This window comes from Diceros bicornis, chromosome 6, assembly GCF_020826845.1.
Source record: "Diceros bicornis minor isolate mBicDic1 chromosome 6, mDicBic1.mat.cur, whole genome shotgun sequence".
Taxonomy (NCBI): Eukaryota; Metazoa; Chordata; class Mammalia; order Perissodactyla; family Rhinocerotidae; genus Diceros; species Diceros bicornis.
This window is the reverse complement of record NC_080745.1, coordinates 87,615,542-87,634,477: the sequence shown is the minus strand read 5'-3', so window position 1 is coordinate 87,634,477 and position 18,936 is coordinate 87,615,542. Positions and strand designations below refer to the sequence as shown.

Here is an 18,936-nt window from a genome sequence, read left to right as displayed (position 1 = left end):
GGGAAATATTAGCAAGTGACAGATTACCTTGGGACATAGCAATCAGCTTCATACAGGCATATTTATTTAGCTGACTTGGAAAAAAGGCAGGACTGAAAACATTAATATTCACAGGCATCAAACACTATTCAAAAGTTCCAGTAACAGTACTCCTTTCAACCATATGAAGCAGGAAAAAACACTGTGAATAAGAAATATATATTTGGTCTTCATCCACTGTTCCTGGCACATAGCTCCTAAAACCCTTGTAATTTCCTAAATAAGAGCCATAGGGGCATCTTTTGTTATAATATTTAGTTTTGTTCTCAGTTCCTGAAATAGCTCCAGTGATACAGGTGAAATGAGTGTCTTTCGTTATTCATACAAGCCCCTTTCAACGACTTCTGAGTTTATGTTAATGAGGTGACTTTTGGAAAGCCCCTAAGGATGGGGGCTGGTTGCCAGGGGAACCAATCATATTATTAAAAGGGTTGGAACTTTCAGCCCCACCCCACTCTCACCTCCTGGGAGGGGAGAGGGGCCAGAGGCAAATCAGACACCAATGGCCGACGACTTCACCAATCTTGCCTGCTTCATTAAGCCTCCATAAAAATTCCATAAGAGCACTTCCAGGTTGGTGAACACATGGAAGTGCTGGGAGAGTAGCAGCCAAGAGAGGGCATGGAAAGCCCCCTCCCTTGCCCTATGCATCTCTTCCACCTGGCTGTTCCCAAGTTACATCCTTTTATAATAAACCAGTAATCTAGTAAATAAAATGTTTTCCTGAGTTCTGTGAGCCATTCTAGCAAATTAATTGAACCCAAGGAGGAGGTTGTAAGAACCTACGATTTATAGCAGGTAGATCAGAAGCAAAAGTATGTACTTGAGACTGGTGTTTGGGGGGGGGGGGCGGCAGCCTTGTGAGACTGAGCCCTTAACCTGTGGGACTTGATGCTATCTCCAGGTAGATATTGTCAGAATGGAGTTAAATTGTAGGACACCCAGCTGGTGTCTGGAGAATCTGAGAATTGCTTGGTTTAGGAAACTGTGCCCCCACCCCCAACACACACACGTACACACACACTTGATGGCCAGTAGTGCTGTGACTGTAGTGTAAGGCTAGAGGAGACACAAAGAAGTGGGTTTTTCCTTACAAACACGTATACCAACTTTGTCTAGAAGAGGATAACAACATGGCTACATCATATCCAGCGAGTCACTTAGCCTCTCTGTGCCTCAACTTCTCATTATATAACAAAACGACGACTCTGACAACTCTAGGAACTGGTGATGGTTAAGTTAAAATTTTCCGTGCCTGCCCGGTGGCGTAGAGGTTAAGTGCGCGCGCTCCGCTGCGACAGCCCGGGGTTTGCAGATTCGGATCCCGGGCGCACACTGACGCACCGCTTATCAAGCCATGCTGTGGCGGCGTCCCATTTAAAGTAGAGGAAGATGGGCACGGATGTTAGCCCAGGGCCAATCTTCCTCAGCAAAAAGAGGAGAATTGGCATTAGATGTTAGCTCAGGGCTAATCTTCCTCACAAAAAAAAATTAAATTAAATTAAATTTTTAAAAAACAAATAAAAACATAAAATTTTCCAAAATTGTAAATTAAGGTGCTATTTGCAATTTTTTTTAAAAAGCCGCTATTTTTATTTATTTCCTATTGCTGCTCTAACAAATTACTACAAACTTGGTGGCTTAAAACAATACAAAATTTTTATCTTAAAATTTGGGAGAGGTTAGAAGTTCCACATGAGTCTCACTGGGCTAAAATCAAGATGCACTCCTTGGGGAGGCTCTAAGGGAGACTTGCCTTTTCTAGCTTCTAGAGCCTTCCCGCATTCCTTAGCTCATGGCCCCGCATCACTAAGACCTCTACTGCTCCACTGTCACATCTCCTGCGACTCTCTCTTGTCTCTCTCTTTCACTTATAGGGACCTTTATTAAACTGGGCCCACCTGGATAATCTGAGCTAATCTCTCCATATCAAGGTCCTTAATTATATCTGCAAAATTCCTTTTGCCATATAAGGAAGCATATGCATGGATTCTGGGGATTAGGATTTAAACATCTTGGGGGGCTGGAGAGCATTATTCTGCCTGCCACACTATTTAAATCACTCATGTAATCAAAAAAAGCCCAAAGCGGGTAGGGGAAGGAGCCTATAAGGAAGTCAAGTACAGTCACATGTTGTTTGAGGGAGATACTCTCTGAGAAATGCATCCCCAGGCAATTTTATCGTTGTGTGAGCATCAGAGTGGACTTACACAAACCTAGATGGTAGAGCCTACTACACACCTAGGCTATATGGTACTAATCTTATGGAACCACTGTCACATATGTGGTCCATCGTTGACCAAAACGTTGTTATGCAGCACATGATTGTAGTGGGAAAGTGAAAAAATACAGACTTGAACACTGTAATCCATCTCATTAATAGTGTATTTTTCAAGATATCTGATATTTTGTGCCTTCAGACAAGTCATCAAGAAAATATCTCCATGGAGCAAATTAATAATTTTTAAAGCTAAGGAGTACTGACCTAGAGAATTGAAGCCTCTTCTATTTTTTTCTTTACAGTAATGTATATGCCCTGAATTTCCTCTAAAGTTAAAAAGTCAGCCACAAAGACATCTTAATAAATGGGTAAAACCACTATTGTGTCCTATGTCAAGGATTTCTTTTTCTGTTTTGTTTTGATGTGCTAATTTTCTTGGTATAAATCACTTTATTATCAATCCAGTTCACAGTACCATCATCTCTCAAAAACTAATCTTACACGACATTTTCTTCCATTGAAGTTAATTTAATTTTTGGATTATTGTACAATACTCCTTTCATTTGACCAGACTCTGTACCTCAAAACTAGGAATTAAAAAGGTCACCACAGAAGATTACATTTTGCAATAGATTTGTTATTCCAGAGAAAGAAAAATAACACTAACACAACCTTAATGGTTTGCTTTCTTGAGAAAAACCATTCATCTACATAATTTTTAATACCAATATCAAAATAAATTGAAAAGAATATTTTAAAACGTAATAAAAGCCTAAATATTGCTAATTTTTGTTAAAATGAAAAAAGTGTTAGTGAAACCAATGGGCAAATACATTCTGACATGTTTAACACTATACAAGTTTTAGATATTTCTACATTTACATGTGACCGTGGAGTGGGGGGCAGATATACATGACACCATATAGAGGTTTCCGGCAAGGGGGCCAAAATACAATTGGCATCAATACAGGAAATAACTGCCACAAATACTGATTTTCAACGTAATTAAATTATGAGAAAGGGTGAAATATTAGATCAACTATAACAATATTTTTGCAGACAACTTGAAAGTTAATTTTAATATTTTTCTATGTTTTAAGAATCATATAAGTTTTTAGACACATCAAAATTTTGCTCAGGAATAACCAAGACTACAATGCTCAGGATTCCATTTCAGCATGCTCCTTCCTAAGAAGATTCTAGTTTAGCCCATGAGTCAGTGATTCTCAACAAGCACACCAGTGCACACTGCAGGTCACACCAAAGCTGGGGAACAACAACAGACATTTTGATGCACATGTTCTCTATAACGCCACTGCCATGGAACAACTGAACATTTCAGCAAAAAAATTCCAGTTTCAATATGTATTTGTTATATAAGCTTGATTCTTTTCCCCCTATGCCTTCAACACCACCGACCCCACCAATCTCAAATCCTTCCCATCTCTATTAGCAGGGTCACTGAATAAGCTAAATGTTAAGAAAGAGGCAGCTGTCGTTTAAGATGCGAGACAAAACGCCAAAGAGGAAACAATAGGTCCAATGACAACTGAATAAAAAATTTTCAAGGAAAAATTTTATTTGATTTAGGACTTTAGGTATAGCAAACACATAGGATGATTTTTTTCTTTATATCATATATCCATCAAATTATCAAATATTCATCAGTGAAGGTAGGAAGATAGAGAAATTAAAGGTAAGGAAATCTGACTGCGGGCTTTCCATATCCATAGACTGCCTAGCGATAAACTGAGGCCTCTCTACTCTTTCCAGTAAAACCCTATCATACCTACTTCCTCTGTCTTCCCCTGACAAGGAGAAGTCAAGATGGCTCCCACTGGATTGAGCCCTAGGTAGTCGATAAGGTAAAAAATACAGAAAGCAAAGAATCCAGAAATTCAGGAAAGAAGCAGAAAGGTCTATTTGTCCAAATCCCAGTTTCCACAAAGATTTAATCACTGATTGATTTAACAAATATCTGAATGCCACCTATGTATCAAGCACTGTTTTAGGTACTAGGATATATCTGTGAACAAAACAAAATTCCTTGCCCTCATGAAGCTTAAATCCTAAGGAAGAGAGAGACAAATAATAAGGTGACCAAGTGTATTAGAAGGTGACAAGTGCAGTGAAGAAAATTAGAGCTGGGGGAAGGGGTACAGGACAGGGCTGCAATGTTAGATACAGCAGAGTCAGGTAGGCCTCACTGAGAAGCCAACATTGAGAAAAACTGAAGGAAGTAAATTAGCTAATCCTACAGTCTAGACAAAGAGCAATGCAGGCAGAGGAAACAGCAAGTACAAAGACTTGGGGCTTATCTGTAGACAAGAAAGGTGGCTAGAGTGGCTGGAACAAATGAGCAAGGTTGAGAGCAACAGATGAGGTCAGAGGGAAACAATGCATATGGGCACAGCGAGGTGTGGGAGAGCCTAGAGAGTCTTTGAGGGACTCTGGCTTTTACTCTGAGCAACACAGAGAATCACTGGAGGGTTCTGAGCAGAGTTTTAAGAGCAGCTCCTATGTGGAAAACAGTTTGTAAAGGAGGGCAAGGACAGAGACCAGGCGGTCTAGACCAGGGTAGTGAGAAGCGGCCAGATTCTGGATATATTTTGAAGGTAGAGCCAATAAGATTTTCTGACAAATAGGAATGGAGTATAACAGAAAAAGAAAAGAACCAAGGATGACCAAGGCTTTTGGTACAGCAAATGGAATGATGAACTTGTCATCAACCAAGATGGGGCACCGTGAGAGAACAGATTTGAGGGAGAGATCAGTTCAGTTTTAGCCTCACTGAGTTTGAAATGAGTTTTTTAAATATTAGATACTCAAGGGAAGATGCTGTATATAGGCAGCTGGATATTTCGTTATAGGGTTCAGGATTACAAGAAGTTGTTACACAGATTTAATTTGGGATTCTTTTCTGATCCTCGGTCTTTTCAAGGGACCAACCTGGGTCACAAATTTAAATGTTCTTTTAAAAGGCCACTGAGTCAATACAACAGCAGAACTAAAATGGTGTGCTAGGTAGTGCTGCCCTATTCTCTAGGGACATTATTATCTATGCAGTGGGAAAGGCAGTCTATGATTAGCTCCGACATGACCTCCCACAAAATACCTGGCACCAAACTGCAGACATTCCAGAGACAACTGCATATTTAAATTCACACCTCTGCCTTTACCATCCCGGCTCCCACTCTCAGATTCCACTTTTATTGATGTCACGTTTTGGCACCGCTGTCCCCAACATCCTCTCACCACATGAGATAACAAGGCTTATGTGAAACTTACACCCAACAAGTCACGTAAAAGCGTCTTGCTCACTACTGTTGCTGCTTTAGTTTACTTTTTGCCTTCTCAACAACTGAATCTTCCTCATTCCTATTTTATCAGCTACAAAGCTAGCCTAAAAGTTGAGATTTTTTTTCCAAGTTCAAATGAAAACATCTCACATTTTATACTTAGTATAAATTTTATACTCAATTACATTTTATACTGAATATATATTTTGGAGATGATTTTTTTAATATATGTGCTGCCGCAGTGAGCACTGAGATGATTTTTTTTTTAAATGCCTAACATCACCAAGCCATAATATACCATATCTAATGCAATCTGGAGAACATAAGGCAGGTAGAAAAGGAGAAGTAAAGATTAATTTTCAGTACGTGTGGACTTCTAGTAATTAACCCAACACAATGTACACAAGTAAAAAAAAAAAGTTTTAACATACTTCAGTGATGTTTACAAATCAGGATATGGCTACCCAGTAAACACAGGGCCATAATCTTTTGTACAACAGTTCAGAACCACATTGTGTAGTGAATAGACAAAAAATATCTGCTGATAGGAAAGACAGAATCCACATTACTAAGAACCAAATACAATCAATCCCTGGCCCTAAGAACCTAGAAACTCTGAAGTGGGTGGGAATAGGAACTTAACAACGTACAAACTGTTTTGTAAACGAAACAAGACCAAATCCAACACTGGTCTTGCTGGTTAGATTTTCTGTTCCACCTTTAAAATGAACTCACAGGGCCGGCCCCATGGCTTAGGGTTCAGATCCCGGGCGCCCACCGACTCACCGCTTCTCCGGCCATGCTGAGGCTGCGTCCCACATACAGCAACTAGAAGGATGTGCAACTATGACATACAACTATCTACTGGGGCTTTGGGGGAAAAATAAATAAATAAAAATTAAAATAAATAAATAAATAAAATAAAATAAAATGAACTCACAGCTATTAGAATGCAAAGAAGTACAAGGATGGTTATTCAAAAGAAGTAAGGATATGTGGAAAGAAGTAAAAGGCAGCACCAAGAAGACAGAGTAGTTATAATGACAGGAAATAATAGACATAAAGTTATATTGATTGGTCTAACTTGTGTGTTTCAAGGAGAGAAAATATTTCAAAGCAGGAGTCCTTATCCTGAGATCCACTAACCTGAAGAAACAATGAACGTGATTCCTAAAGGATTCTATGACCCCAAAAGAGGTTAAGAATTGTTGCAATGTGATTCATTACATCCATAATCTTATGTGTCCTATAACACCACCTTGTAGTAAATGTATGCACAGTCCACTACTGCCTGCAAAAATAATTTTAAGAGTGTTCCAAAACGTATACAGGTAATTAAAAAACAACCATGCCTAGATACAAAAGGTCACATAATATAAGATTCCATTTATATGAATATCCAGAAGAGGTATAAATCCATAGAGACAGAAAGCAGACTGGTGATTACCAGGGACTCTGGAGAGGAGGAGATGTGGAATAACTGCTTAATGAGAACAGAGTTTCCTTTTAGGGTGATCAAAATATTTCAGAACTAGACAGAGGTGGTGGTTGCACAATACCGTGAATGCACTAAATGCCAGTGAATTGTTCACTTTCAAAATGGTAAATTTTAAGTTACATGAGTTTGACCTCAATTAAAAAAAATAATAATAAATAAAACCCCTTTTGTATCTCCTGTAGAAAAAAAAAGGCAATCACATGCCATATGTGGTACCCCAACTTGGGGAGAAAAAAAAAAAACAATGAGATGAAATGGGACAACAGAAATAGAAAACGGCTCAGCGTGCTTTCATCCCTAGTCCTCAGGACAGGAGAATACTGGAGCTAACAGTTACTAGGTACCTAAGTTTCGTGTTCAGAAGGGCTCATCTGCTGGGACATTCTTTTTTGCCAGGACAAAACTAAAATAAAAAACTCAGATTTCTTGGGGGCCACCCTGGTGGTGTAGTGGTTAAGTTTTCGCGCTCTGCTTCGGCAGCCTGGGGTTCACAGGTTTGGATCCTGGGCGCGCACCTACGCACCACTTGGAAAGCCCTGCTGTGGTGGCGACCCATACAAAGTAGAGGAAGATGGGCACGAATGTTAGCCCAGGGTCAATCTTCCTCAGCAAAAAAAAAAAGAGCGAGAGGAGGATTGGCAACAGATGTTAGCTCAGGGTTAATCTTCCTCACCAAAAAAAAAAAGAGGAAAACTCAGATTTCTTGACATCTACTTTTACGACTTGCAGGTTCTTACAGTTATGTCTTACATATTCTTGGGGCTATATTCAATGTGATAAACAAAAGAAATTAGTACTGGGAAAAAAATATATACATACAACTAAGCCATGTATAAGGCTTAGCTATTGTTCCACACAATACTTAACTTCAGTAGTCACTCAAAATTTCCTCTACAAAATGGAATGACAAAGTAAGCACTCCATCCAAATAATTTAAATCATAAAACTCAAACAGCTAACCTACTCCCCCCCCAAAAAAGAAAAGAAAAATGCAGAAGAGTAAAATAACTGCTTTTGCTAATTACATCAAAAATAATCAACTCAAGTCAATAACTGGTGAAAACCCTGCTCTCACAACATGTCTCTGTCCTTTAACAGCTCTGAGCCAGTAACTGGGACCAATATCCAGAATTTCCTTAGGAAAGCACTAAAACCACAAAACACACAAATGATAATTTGAACTGTGAAATCAGCTTCATAAAGTTTGCAAATATTTACTACACGACATTAATGTTAAATTAACATCAGTATTTTCAAGGTCAATATCACGTTTGTTCAACTTCTTGGAGTCACACATTTTTGTGATATTTTTAACATCTGACTAAAGCTTCTATCATCACAAGATGCTCACACTGTTTACAAACACTCTGAAGCAGCAGCTGGTGTTCCTCAGTCACATCTTGTTACAATAAATAGAGTAGCAGTTTTAAACTCCAGGTGTATATTTTACTACTGATATGTAAAAAACTCTGCTTTAACTTAAAAAGTTTTTCTCTCTAATGATGGAGACACACGTACAGAAATGATATGGAGGCACTTTAGGACAAAGTTATGACAGGATCACAAATACAGAGATTCTTATGCATGCAGACTGGGAGTATAGCTATCATGCTGAATGCACTAAATGCTAAATAATATGGACCCTGCTTATATCTTTCATGTCATTTTTAATATCTTTTCCCATACCATTTTAAAAACGCAGAAACTTACCCACACAAGCATTGAGGAATAGCCAATCAGTCTTTTTCATCCTGTTTTTAATTTGCTTTAGTTTTTTGAAGTCCACTTCAAGTTCCTCCTTGCTGCCAACAGCACCAGCCAATTCAATCCTCTGAAAATCCATTTTCATTTCAGAGTCCCGTTTTGTAGTAGGAGGTGATCTTCTCTGGCTATTACCACTGCTGCAGCTTCCCCTCCATCGAGCTCTGTCTTGCTCGTTTATTATTGAGGAAGCCTCTTCAGTCTCCGCCAACTCTATTGCTTCAATATTATTAGGTCTGGGATGATCGCAAACAACACATTTTTTAGCCTTGGCCCAGTTTTCATATGTGCAAATAGAACAAGTCCAATGATGGGTCCTTGTGTTCAGTTTATTTCTATCATTGTATTCCTCACAAGGATCAACAGAAAAAGCAACTGGTCTTGAGCCAGATCCTGAGGATTGAGGAGATTCTGTGGGACTCCTGGTCCTACGCTGGGATAAGCACTGGGTACATCTGATTGCTCTCGGCCAGTTCAAATATGTGCACATGTGGCATGACCATTTATTTGCATTTTCCATGCTGTATGAAGATTTAACCCTTGGTCTTGCACTTGAGTCTGGACATATCAAAGGACTACTTCCTCCTTCAGTGCTGGAAGGATCCCAATCTCTACCAACATCACTTGAACCACTTTTAAATGGATCTTCTGTAATAATTGTTCCACTAGGTCTTTGAGCACGACACATAGTGCACTTGATTGCAGACGGCCAGTTTTCATACGTACAGTATTCACAAGCCCACTTAATTCCACGTTCTGACATTGTGCACTTCTTGAAGTGAGTTATGTCAGGCAGGAAGCTATAAACAATTAGGACAAGGTTATTAAAACAGTAACTACATAATTCTACCTCTGAAAATATGACCCCAAAATAAAAGTACCCTTCAACTTATAAAATACAAATTTCTCAAAAGAGGCATGTAAGATATCATGCTGAACTATCCTTATTTTTCTTTAATTTCCAAAGAGACACTAGAGATAAATTCCCAAAGAAAAATCTTAGACCTCAAGATTTAATGTAATTATACTCTGGAATGCAAAAGAGATAGGCAGAAGATAAAGGGAAGTTTGTTCCAAGAGGAAAGGAGGTTAAAATAGGGAAGCTGGTAATAGAAATGTTTAATTTCTGCCAGGTCATCACCATCAATTTAGAAAAATAACCAGGGCTGGCCCTGTGGCTTAGCGGTTAAGTGCGCGCGCTCTGCTACTGGCGGCCGGGGATCGGATCCCGGGTGCGCACCAATGCACTGCTTCTCCGGCCATGCTGAGGCCACGTCCCACAACCAGCAACTAGAAGGATGTGCAGCTATGACACACAACTATCTACTGGGGCTTTGGGGGAAAAATAAACAAAAATTTAAAAAAAAAAAAGAACCTAAATTTCTAAAAAAAAAGAAAAATAACCAATACTTAAAAGATCAAAGGGAAAGGAAAGAACACAAACCAAATACCTTACATAACCATCCTCAAATTATGAACAACATAGATTATTACGCTATCTAGGTATAGTATCATAATATCTGATTCCCTTAAGAATTCAGAAGATCAAACAAAGTCAATTCTATCATTCTTGCTAAGGGAGAAAAGTAGCTTTTTAAAAAAGTGCTAATAATCCACTGCTCTTAATAAGCACAGGTAGAAAAGAAAGATGTTGAGGAGTAATCTTTACAACTAACAAAATAACACTGTGAAACAGAGATAAAGTTCCTTGATAGCCTATATCCTCAAAATCTAGGTCTGTCTGGAGGACAAAAAATAAACACTGCACATTACCCATACTTGGGACAATCAAACCAATGGAACATCCCTGAAATAACTACTAGCATAACCATTCCAATATAATTTTGAATATTCATACTCAAAATATTCAATATTTAAAACACACTCAAAATTCAATTCATATTAAAAATGTATTAACCATTTAAAAGGTTCCTAGAATTCTACACACTGGGCTTACTAAACACTACACTATAATAAAGACTTCATTATTTAATGACAACTAACTTATTAATAAAGCAACTTACATTGCAATTTACTAATGATTTTTTTTCAATGACTTGACTTTAGACATTGGCCACTATAGCCAGCCTTCCACTTTCTTAAATCCCTTCTCAACTAAATTAAAATCATCCTGCCACCTATTTTTAAACAGAAAAGTAAAAAGAATCCCAGGCAGAGTGATAGAAACTTTCCCTCTCTTTCTTGAGGATTTTTCCTGAACCTGGAAAGCTAAATCTTTCATTTCACTTCATAAGTGTATTATTATGTCCCTGCTTGCCAAGTCCTCACCCCATGCATAGTGTGTGAACTTTGTTAAGAGGACAAATTCATTATAAGAAAAGCTACTATTTAATAGCTTAATTAAAAATCACTTACTAAGATTTTAGTTTCCATGCTATAACATCCACCTTGCACATGGTTAGAATAAAAGTACAGTTTATAAATCAGACCAAAGACAAGATTCAGTCTTCATGCTGGCTCAGATTCTGACTTCCTCAGGAGATACTGCAAAACGTGATAAGTATTCTGACTGTGAATAGCTATTCCTGTAAAGGAGACCAAAACTGAATTTCACTTGAAGCCTGCTACTTTATCCAAAAGTACTAATTATTTTAAAAGGGTTTATTTTAATCTATTCTCTGTTTTAATCCTACTCATTTCTTTTAATAATGGACTACTATATTTAGAATTTTAATTTAACAGAGCAATAAAATGAGCTAACTGATTGGGCTAGTCAATCAAATTAGACATGGGAAAGACATTTTTCTCTAAAATCTTAAATGTATACGTGCACTAATGTTATCACTAACTTGCTAAGGCTAAGTCCTATCTGTGTTACTTGTTATTACTGAAGGGGGAAAAGTGGTATATACCAAGTAGAAAAAGCAAAAAAATACTAATTATATTTAGCTTTAAAGTCTTTTTCTCCTTCAGCAACTGTTTTTTCCCCTAACCCAGGTAACTTATATTTATCTTACTTAGATTTTTAAGTTTAGTTTGTACACACATTACACACAATTTGACAGCAGTCCAAAAGTGTGCTGAAGGGTGTGGAACTATAATCATATAAGAATCCATAAAACAGACAATCGAGATTCGATGGCAATTTTCATACTCATTAGGCAGTTTCTTCCTTTACTTTCTCAGGAATGAAATATAAATAATTACTTGCTCATGCTATCAGAAATTAAAATGAGGGGCCGGCCCAGTGGCACAAGCAGTTAAGTGCGCACGCTCCACTGCGGCGGCCCGGGGTTCGCCGGTTCGGATCCCGGGCGCGCACTGACACACCGCTTGTCAAGTCATGCTGTGGCCGCGTCCCATATAAAGTAGAGGAAGATGGGCACGGATGTTAGCCCAGGGCCAGTCTTCCTCAGCAAAAAAAAAAAAAAAAAGAGGAGGATTGGCATTGGATGTTAGCTCAGGGCTGGTCCTCCTCACAAAAAAAAAGAAATTAAAATGAGCAAGTAAATACTTATCATGACATGAACAAATGACATAATGAACATATCCAGGGCTACTACAAGTAATTTCAATATTTCATTTAAAATATTCACATTCAAAAATTCATGTTTCTTTGATAAGTCTTACTTTGATATGTTTGTAGGCTCAACTAAACAGCTTGTGACCTTACCTTATCTTAGCTAACCTTCATGGAACTAATGTGCCAGCATAACATATTTATTTATTTATTTACTTATTTTTGTGTGTGTGTGAGGAAGATCAGGCCTGAGCTAACATCCATGCCAATCCTCTTTTTTTGCTGAGGAAGACTGGCCCTGGGCTAACATCCGCGCCCATCTTCCTCCACTTTATATGGGACGCCGCCACAGCATGGCCTGACAAGCCGTGCATCGGTGCGCGCCCAGGATCCGAACCCGGGCCACCAGCAGCAAAGGGCACGCACTTAACCGCTAGGCCACGGGGCTGGCCCCAGGCATAACATATTTAAATGTCCATGTCTGACAAAAAAAAAAACTACCATAAAAAATAAAGAATTATTGTCATATATGCCTGGTATTAAATAGCCTACCCCTTCCAAAAATCTAGGTAACTAAGCAATACCAAAACCAACCTCAAAAGTTTTGAGATAAGTACATTCATTATATTAGATAATGATGTATACAGTGTCCACTCTACATGGAATTAGAAACGTGGTAGGAATACTGTTTTTTTCAGTAACTGAAAGCTAAAATTCATTGAAGAGGATTATCTGAGAGAGCCATTTGTACCTGTGGTAATCAGTAAATGGAACACAAGAGTAAGGGTAACATCAGCTCAATTATGTGATTTTGCATTATTAAGATGAAATTAACACTAAGTACAGTTCTTCTTCCAGATGTCAAAACATCCCCAAAAGAACATTATTTTTAATAGCATCCAGCTCTGAGAATTAATATTGCACACTGAAATAAAACTGTTACTAAATATCTTTTAAGTTAACATATTCATATATCCAAATCAATTTAATTTACAAGTCTAATTTTACATGTAACATAAATTTCCAAACTCCATCTAATGAATCATACTTCAATTAATTAGTACACTAAAAAGCAACAATAAAATCTGCATAATCTGGACCTTAAGGGGAACTAGACACAACTACTACTCTTACAACAAATATTCCTTGGTTCATATACATACCAGCATTTGCCATCCTGTGGACCAAAGAGTCCATGAGTCCATTTGTGCATCAAGCTCTATCTGCAGACAGACTGAATAATGCCTCCATAGTATATCAACCATTACTAGGGGTCCAGTACTAAATTCATAACTTCTTTTGATTATATACTTCCCAGTTCAAATAATCATAAAAGCACAAGTATTATGGGTATATGGATTAATGGCTGAGGAAAGGCAGAGGCTAGTAACTGAACATTTTTTATACTGTCATGCTTAACAATGAATTACTTAGACCTATTTGTGAAGCATTACTAAACATTATAAAAGAAATATATCTATATTGAAGTCAATTCCTCAAAATTGCACCTATGCTACAAACTTCCCCAACCACCTACTACAACCCTATGAAAGAGAACTGGAAAAGTAAAATAATCCTCATCAAGTACAAACTACTTAAGAAACAAACTGAGAGAAACTCAGTTGCCAGTTAGTCTCAAATGAGGAGAAGTTATCCAAAGGAAGGGCTGATAGTCTTTAAGGTTTTGTATCAGCTTTATTAGTAACTCTATACTTAGTAAAATAAATATTAATATAAATTGTTGATATAAATATTAATTACATACATCTATGGAGATGTACAAATGCTCAGAAAGCATCTTAGGGGGATATAGATAAAAGCTAAAACTAAAAGGATATTCCAAGCATGCTGAATTTTCAGGTTCTGTTAAAATATTACAAGGCAACTCTGAATTGTAATATTTATATAATAAAATACTACTTAACTCTTAAACCAAAAATCCCACAGTCATTTCCTCTTTTCTCCTCAGCACCTTTCTACATCACTATCTTCCTCACAACAGTCAACAGAAAAAAACAACCAGTCTTGAGCAAGATCCTGAAGATTGACAATATGGTGAACCCACTATCAACTAATCTGACCTCATTTCAGGGCTCCAATAGCTTATCACATCCTACATGAAAGCTCTTACCTTCTTCTCACAACAAACTCCTATCCTGATTTCTCCAGTTTCTATTAAAGACACCATTAACACCCTTGCCCCTAGCACAGAAACTCCGCATCTTCTTGAATTCTGCCTTCTCCCCATAGATTCTCTCTAGCGGTTTCTGGCCAATCAGTTCTTTTCCTCCCATTCCAACTGCCATCAACTCTTTCTCAGTTCAGGTCAGAACCACTCTAATAGCCTCCTAAGAGCCTTCCCTTTCTAAATCCATCCAGCTCACTGTCACCAGAATAATCTTCCTAATAACAAGCCCCTCTTTCTGAAGCTCTTCTGCAACAGTATAAACGCTCAACTCCTTCTCGTCACACAAACACCCACTCCCAAACACACCACACATACCCCAGACTCACAGCACTGTTTGTCTCATCTCTCTCAGGAAGCTTTTTTCAAATCACTTCAAGTACACTCCAAGTAACTACACTTCTACTGACATTTGGCACTTACTGTATTTCCTCTTGGGGCTGGTTTCTGCATCACTGATTTGTGCGTATTTTCCCTATATCATCCCTCCCCTCAGTTTTCAGTCAGGTAGCTAAGCTTTCAAAAACTTTGGCTCAGGGATTCTAGTGGCACAGAATGTGGACCAGCCCTGTGTTTAGTAAAACCTACAGAAGAGATCATGTTGAATGACCTGAAAAAAGAAAGGAGAGAGTGGGGCTTCTGAGTAATCTCAAGCAAAAAAGAGAAATTCTAGAGAGGATTCACTCCTGTGGCAAGACCTCAGTGGAAAGTGTCTGCCACTAACAGGTAGGGGTCAAGCCATAGGCACTCATGAGTTGGTTAACTAACCAAGTTCTGCAATGTAAAGGGCACAGGTGCAAAAACTTTTGCGATCATTAAATATCCTCTGAAAGTACTAAATTTATGTGGAATTACGTATAAATAATCAAGAATCAGTAGATCTCAAAAATGTGCCAAATTTCCTCCTATACAGAAGTCACTATTTTCTATGTCATCTGTATCTAATGAGACGATTTGAACTAAACATACTTGCTAAGGCCCCATCCCAGGAATTTGTTGAAAATAACAAAGTATTTAACACCTGCTATGGTGACCCTGGCCTTACTGGCACTATGCCTGAATTAACCGAGGCAACTACCCATACAACTAGTACATCTAACTTCATTGTAACCAAACCTAAGTCCTTGAAATATAACAAAGAATATAAAGTTTACATTTTAACATGTCAACATTGCATTAATTAGAAAAAACTGTAATAAAAGTTACAATTCTTTTTTTGTTTGGTTGGGTGGTTTTTTTGTTTGTTTTGTTTTTTTTTGTAAGGAAGAATGGCTCTGGGCTAACATTCATGCCCATCTTCCTCCACTTTATATGGGACGCCGCGACAGCATGGCTTGACAAGCAGTGCATCGGTGTGAACCCAGGATCCAAACCCGGGCCACCACAGCAGAGCGCACGCACTTAACCGTTATGCCACCGGGCCAGCCCCAAAAGTTACAACTCTAATAGTTGGTCTTTTAAACCACTAGACAATTAGCAATCCACTGATTAGAATGGAAGAAGATCTACAGACACAAAATTAATTGATAATGTGTCAAATCTCACATGAAACAAAAGCAATGTTCTTTCTTTTAATCTATTTTAGTCATTTCAAGAGGAATTCTACCTCTTCACATACTACGGCTTTTTCTGTAATTCTGCCAACTTCCTCTATACTCTTTAGTACCCAGACAGTAACAAGAAAAGGAGAAGGAGTAATATATATACATCTCGAGCTACTGGAGAATCCATCTTAGCATGGTTCCTTTACACAGTTTCTGAGACATCACAGGTCAATCACACACCCCAAATTATAATCCCAAACAAAACTAATTCAATGTAGCAACCTATGACAAGCTACCAAAGGTCTACTATCAACTAAGAAATGTGGAGAGATATAACTAGATAAAATACTGTCCTTGTGCAATCTGATTAGATGAAAGATGACTACGGTTTTCTTAAACATATATGGAAGTGAGGCGATGATCTCCAGGGAAGACGTATCAACCCAGCATTTAAAAAATGATAAAACTTTTGCAAGAACTATGAACATGCTACCTCATTCAGAATGTGATTTCTTTCATTATCCTATCCATTCTCTGTTCACACTGAACAGATTAGTCCCAATTAACAAAGTATCCATAGGAACCAGGAGTCATTACTATACTGGCCCAACTAAAGGCCATCTTTTCACCAAAGACTATGGATGTTATCTGTGTGATAGAGAAAGGAGGGGAAGAAACTTGGAACTTTTAGATAATCAGAGAGTTCTCATATAGAAAGAAAAAGATGCAAAAAGCAGGCAGAACGAAGTGGATGAAATACTCCAAGGCAAAACCAACTCAGAGCTACCATCTTGTCCAAAAATATCTTTTTCCCAATACCTCAACTTTTCAAATTTATTTTGCCTAACTTCCAATCCATTAAAATTATTTGAATTAAAGCACTTATTTTATAAATAGAAGTTATTTCAAATGTTTTTTTATTAATAACATTCAATTAGATCAGTTTTCTCACGATTCCTAGTGTAATGAATAGGAAAACAGGATGGGGATTTTTTGATTTCAGTTTTCATTGCAGGGACAGGGAGAACAAGTAGGCAAAAAAGTTCAGCAAAGGGCAACCTGGGAAGGAATCCCCAAGCCAGCAGCAGCCTGAAGGCACTGCTGACTCAATCATTAGAGATGGATAACTGTCTAGGCCAACTTTGTCCTGTTTCACAATTTTGCCAGGGTCATTCTTGTCTGACTAAGAAGAGAAAAGAGCTAAAACTTAAGCATTTATTGCATGCCAGACATTGTTTTAAGCACTGTACATAGACATTAACTAATTTAATCCTCAGAACCCTGTGAAACAGGTACTATTATTATCTCTAATTTTAAAGATTGGAAACAGGAACAGAGAAGTTGAGTAACTTGCCTAAAGTCACAAAGCTACTAAGTGGCAGTGCCAGGGTTTGAACCCAGGCATTCTAGGTCCAATGTCTGTACTATACACACTATGTAATAAATATACATTTATACGGCAGCCCGTTGTCACACTATGTAATAAATATACATTATACAACAGCCCATAATTACCCAGAATTTGAACTATTTCAATAAAATGGGTGTAGAAGAAAAATATCTCAACATAATAAAGGCCATATATGACAAACCCACAGCCAATATCATACTCCACAGTGAAAAAGAGAATTTGAACTATTAATAAACTGCGCTGAATTTCTCACTAAGCAGTCCTTCCTAGATGACTACTAACAGACATTATCTAAACAAGCAAACATAAAAGAAAAAACCTTAACATTTTGCTCAAATTTTAGCTTTTTAAAATTACAAGGATCTGGTAGCTGGCCTGGTGGCATAATGGTTAAGTTCACGCACACTGCTTTGGCAGCCTGGGGTTCACAGGTTTGGATCCCAGACTCGGACCTAAACACCACTTTTCAAGCCATGCTGTGGCAGGTGTCCCACATATAAAAGCAGGTGTCCCACATATAAAACAGAGGAAGATGGGCATGAATGTTAGCTCAGGGCTACTCTTCCTCACCAAAAAAAAAAAAAACAGAATCTTCCCAAAGCATATCTAGATTGAGAACTACTCCAAAATGTCTAAAAAGTTGAGCAAGTAGGCACAACTTTAAAAACTTATTTATAAAACAAGATATACTAAATTTGGCATCTAAAATTGAGTGAGAAAAGGTAACTTGGAGTATTCACCATGGTTTTAGACTATAAAATACCTTAATCATTTTTTATTTTGGAGACAATCCTTAAGGAAGAAAATATTATTAATAAAAGTCAGCTTGACTTCTCTTGAACTAATACACTAATCCAGATTACTAAAGAAACCACTGTATGTCAATTAAAATAAGAATAGAGAGCCAGCCCTGATGGCCTAGTGGTTCAAGTTTGGTGCTCTCACTGCTTCGGCAGCCCAGGTTGATTTCCAGGTCTCAGAAACCACACCACCTGTCTGTCAGTTGCCATACTATGGTGGCAGCTCACACAGAAGAACTAGAAGGACTTACAACTAGGATATACAACCATGCACTGGGGTTTTGGGGAGGGAAAAAAAAAAGGAAGATTGACAACAGATGTTAGCTAAAGGCGAATCTTTCCCTGGAAAAAAAAAAAAAAAAGAACAGAAAAGACGTCCATTTTCATTCAGACAATCGAAAAAGGGAAAGTCTCCCCAAGTGACAGATGTGTACAAATTACAGTAACTATACAAGGCCCTGTTTTAAAGGAAAGCAAAGAATGACTATGAGACAGTAAGCAAATCATTTTTATCTTTTACAGCCTCAATTTTCTCATCTGTAAAAAAAGAATGAGTTAGACAAGATGATCTCGAGAATCTCCACCCTATATAACTCTAACTAGCAAAGAATCTCACATTCTTCTATGTAAAGACTCACTTGAAAATCTTGTTTATTGAATTTATTCTGTAAATACTCTATTTCCAGAGATAATGAAG

At 37.8% G+C, this 18,936-nt stretch overlaps 1 protein-coding gene across 2 annotated transcripts in view; it reads right to left on the bottom strand.

Moving 5' to 3' along the window:
* Positions 1-18,936, bottom strand: part of ZRANB1 (zinc finger RANBP2-type containing 1) — a 64,860-nt gene that overhangs the window by 30,894 nt on the left and 15,030 nt on the right. The window contains exons 2-3 of one of the 2 annotated variants that reach the window (XM_058544247.1): positions 11,195-11,364; positions 8,768-9,618 (exon numbers count right to left, since the gene is read on the bottom strand). In XM_058544247.1, coding sequence (XP_058400230.1) covers positions 8,768-9,618; positions 11,195-11,235 — 892 coding nt within the window. In that variant the 5' untranslated portion in view covers positions 11,236-11,364. The remainder of the gene's footprint in view (positions 1-8,767; positions 9,619-11,194; positions 11,365-18,936) is intronic. The other variant, XM_058544248.1, reaches the window with a different exon arrangement.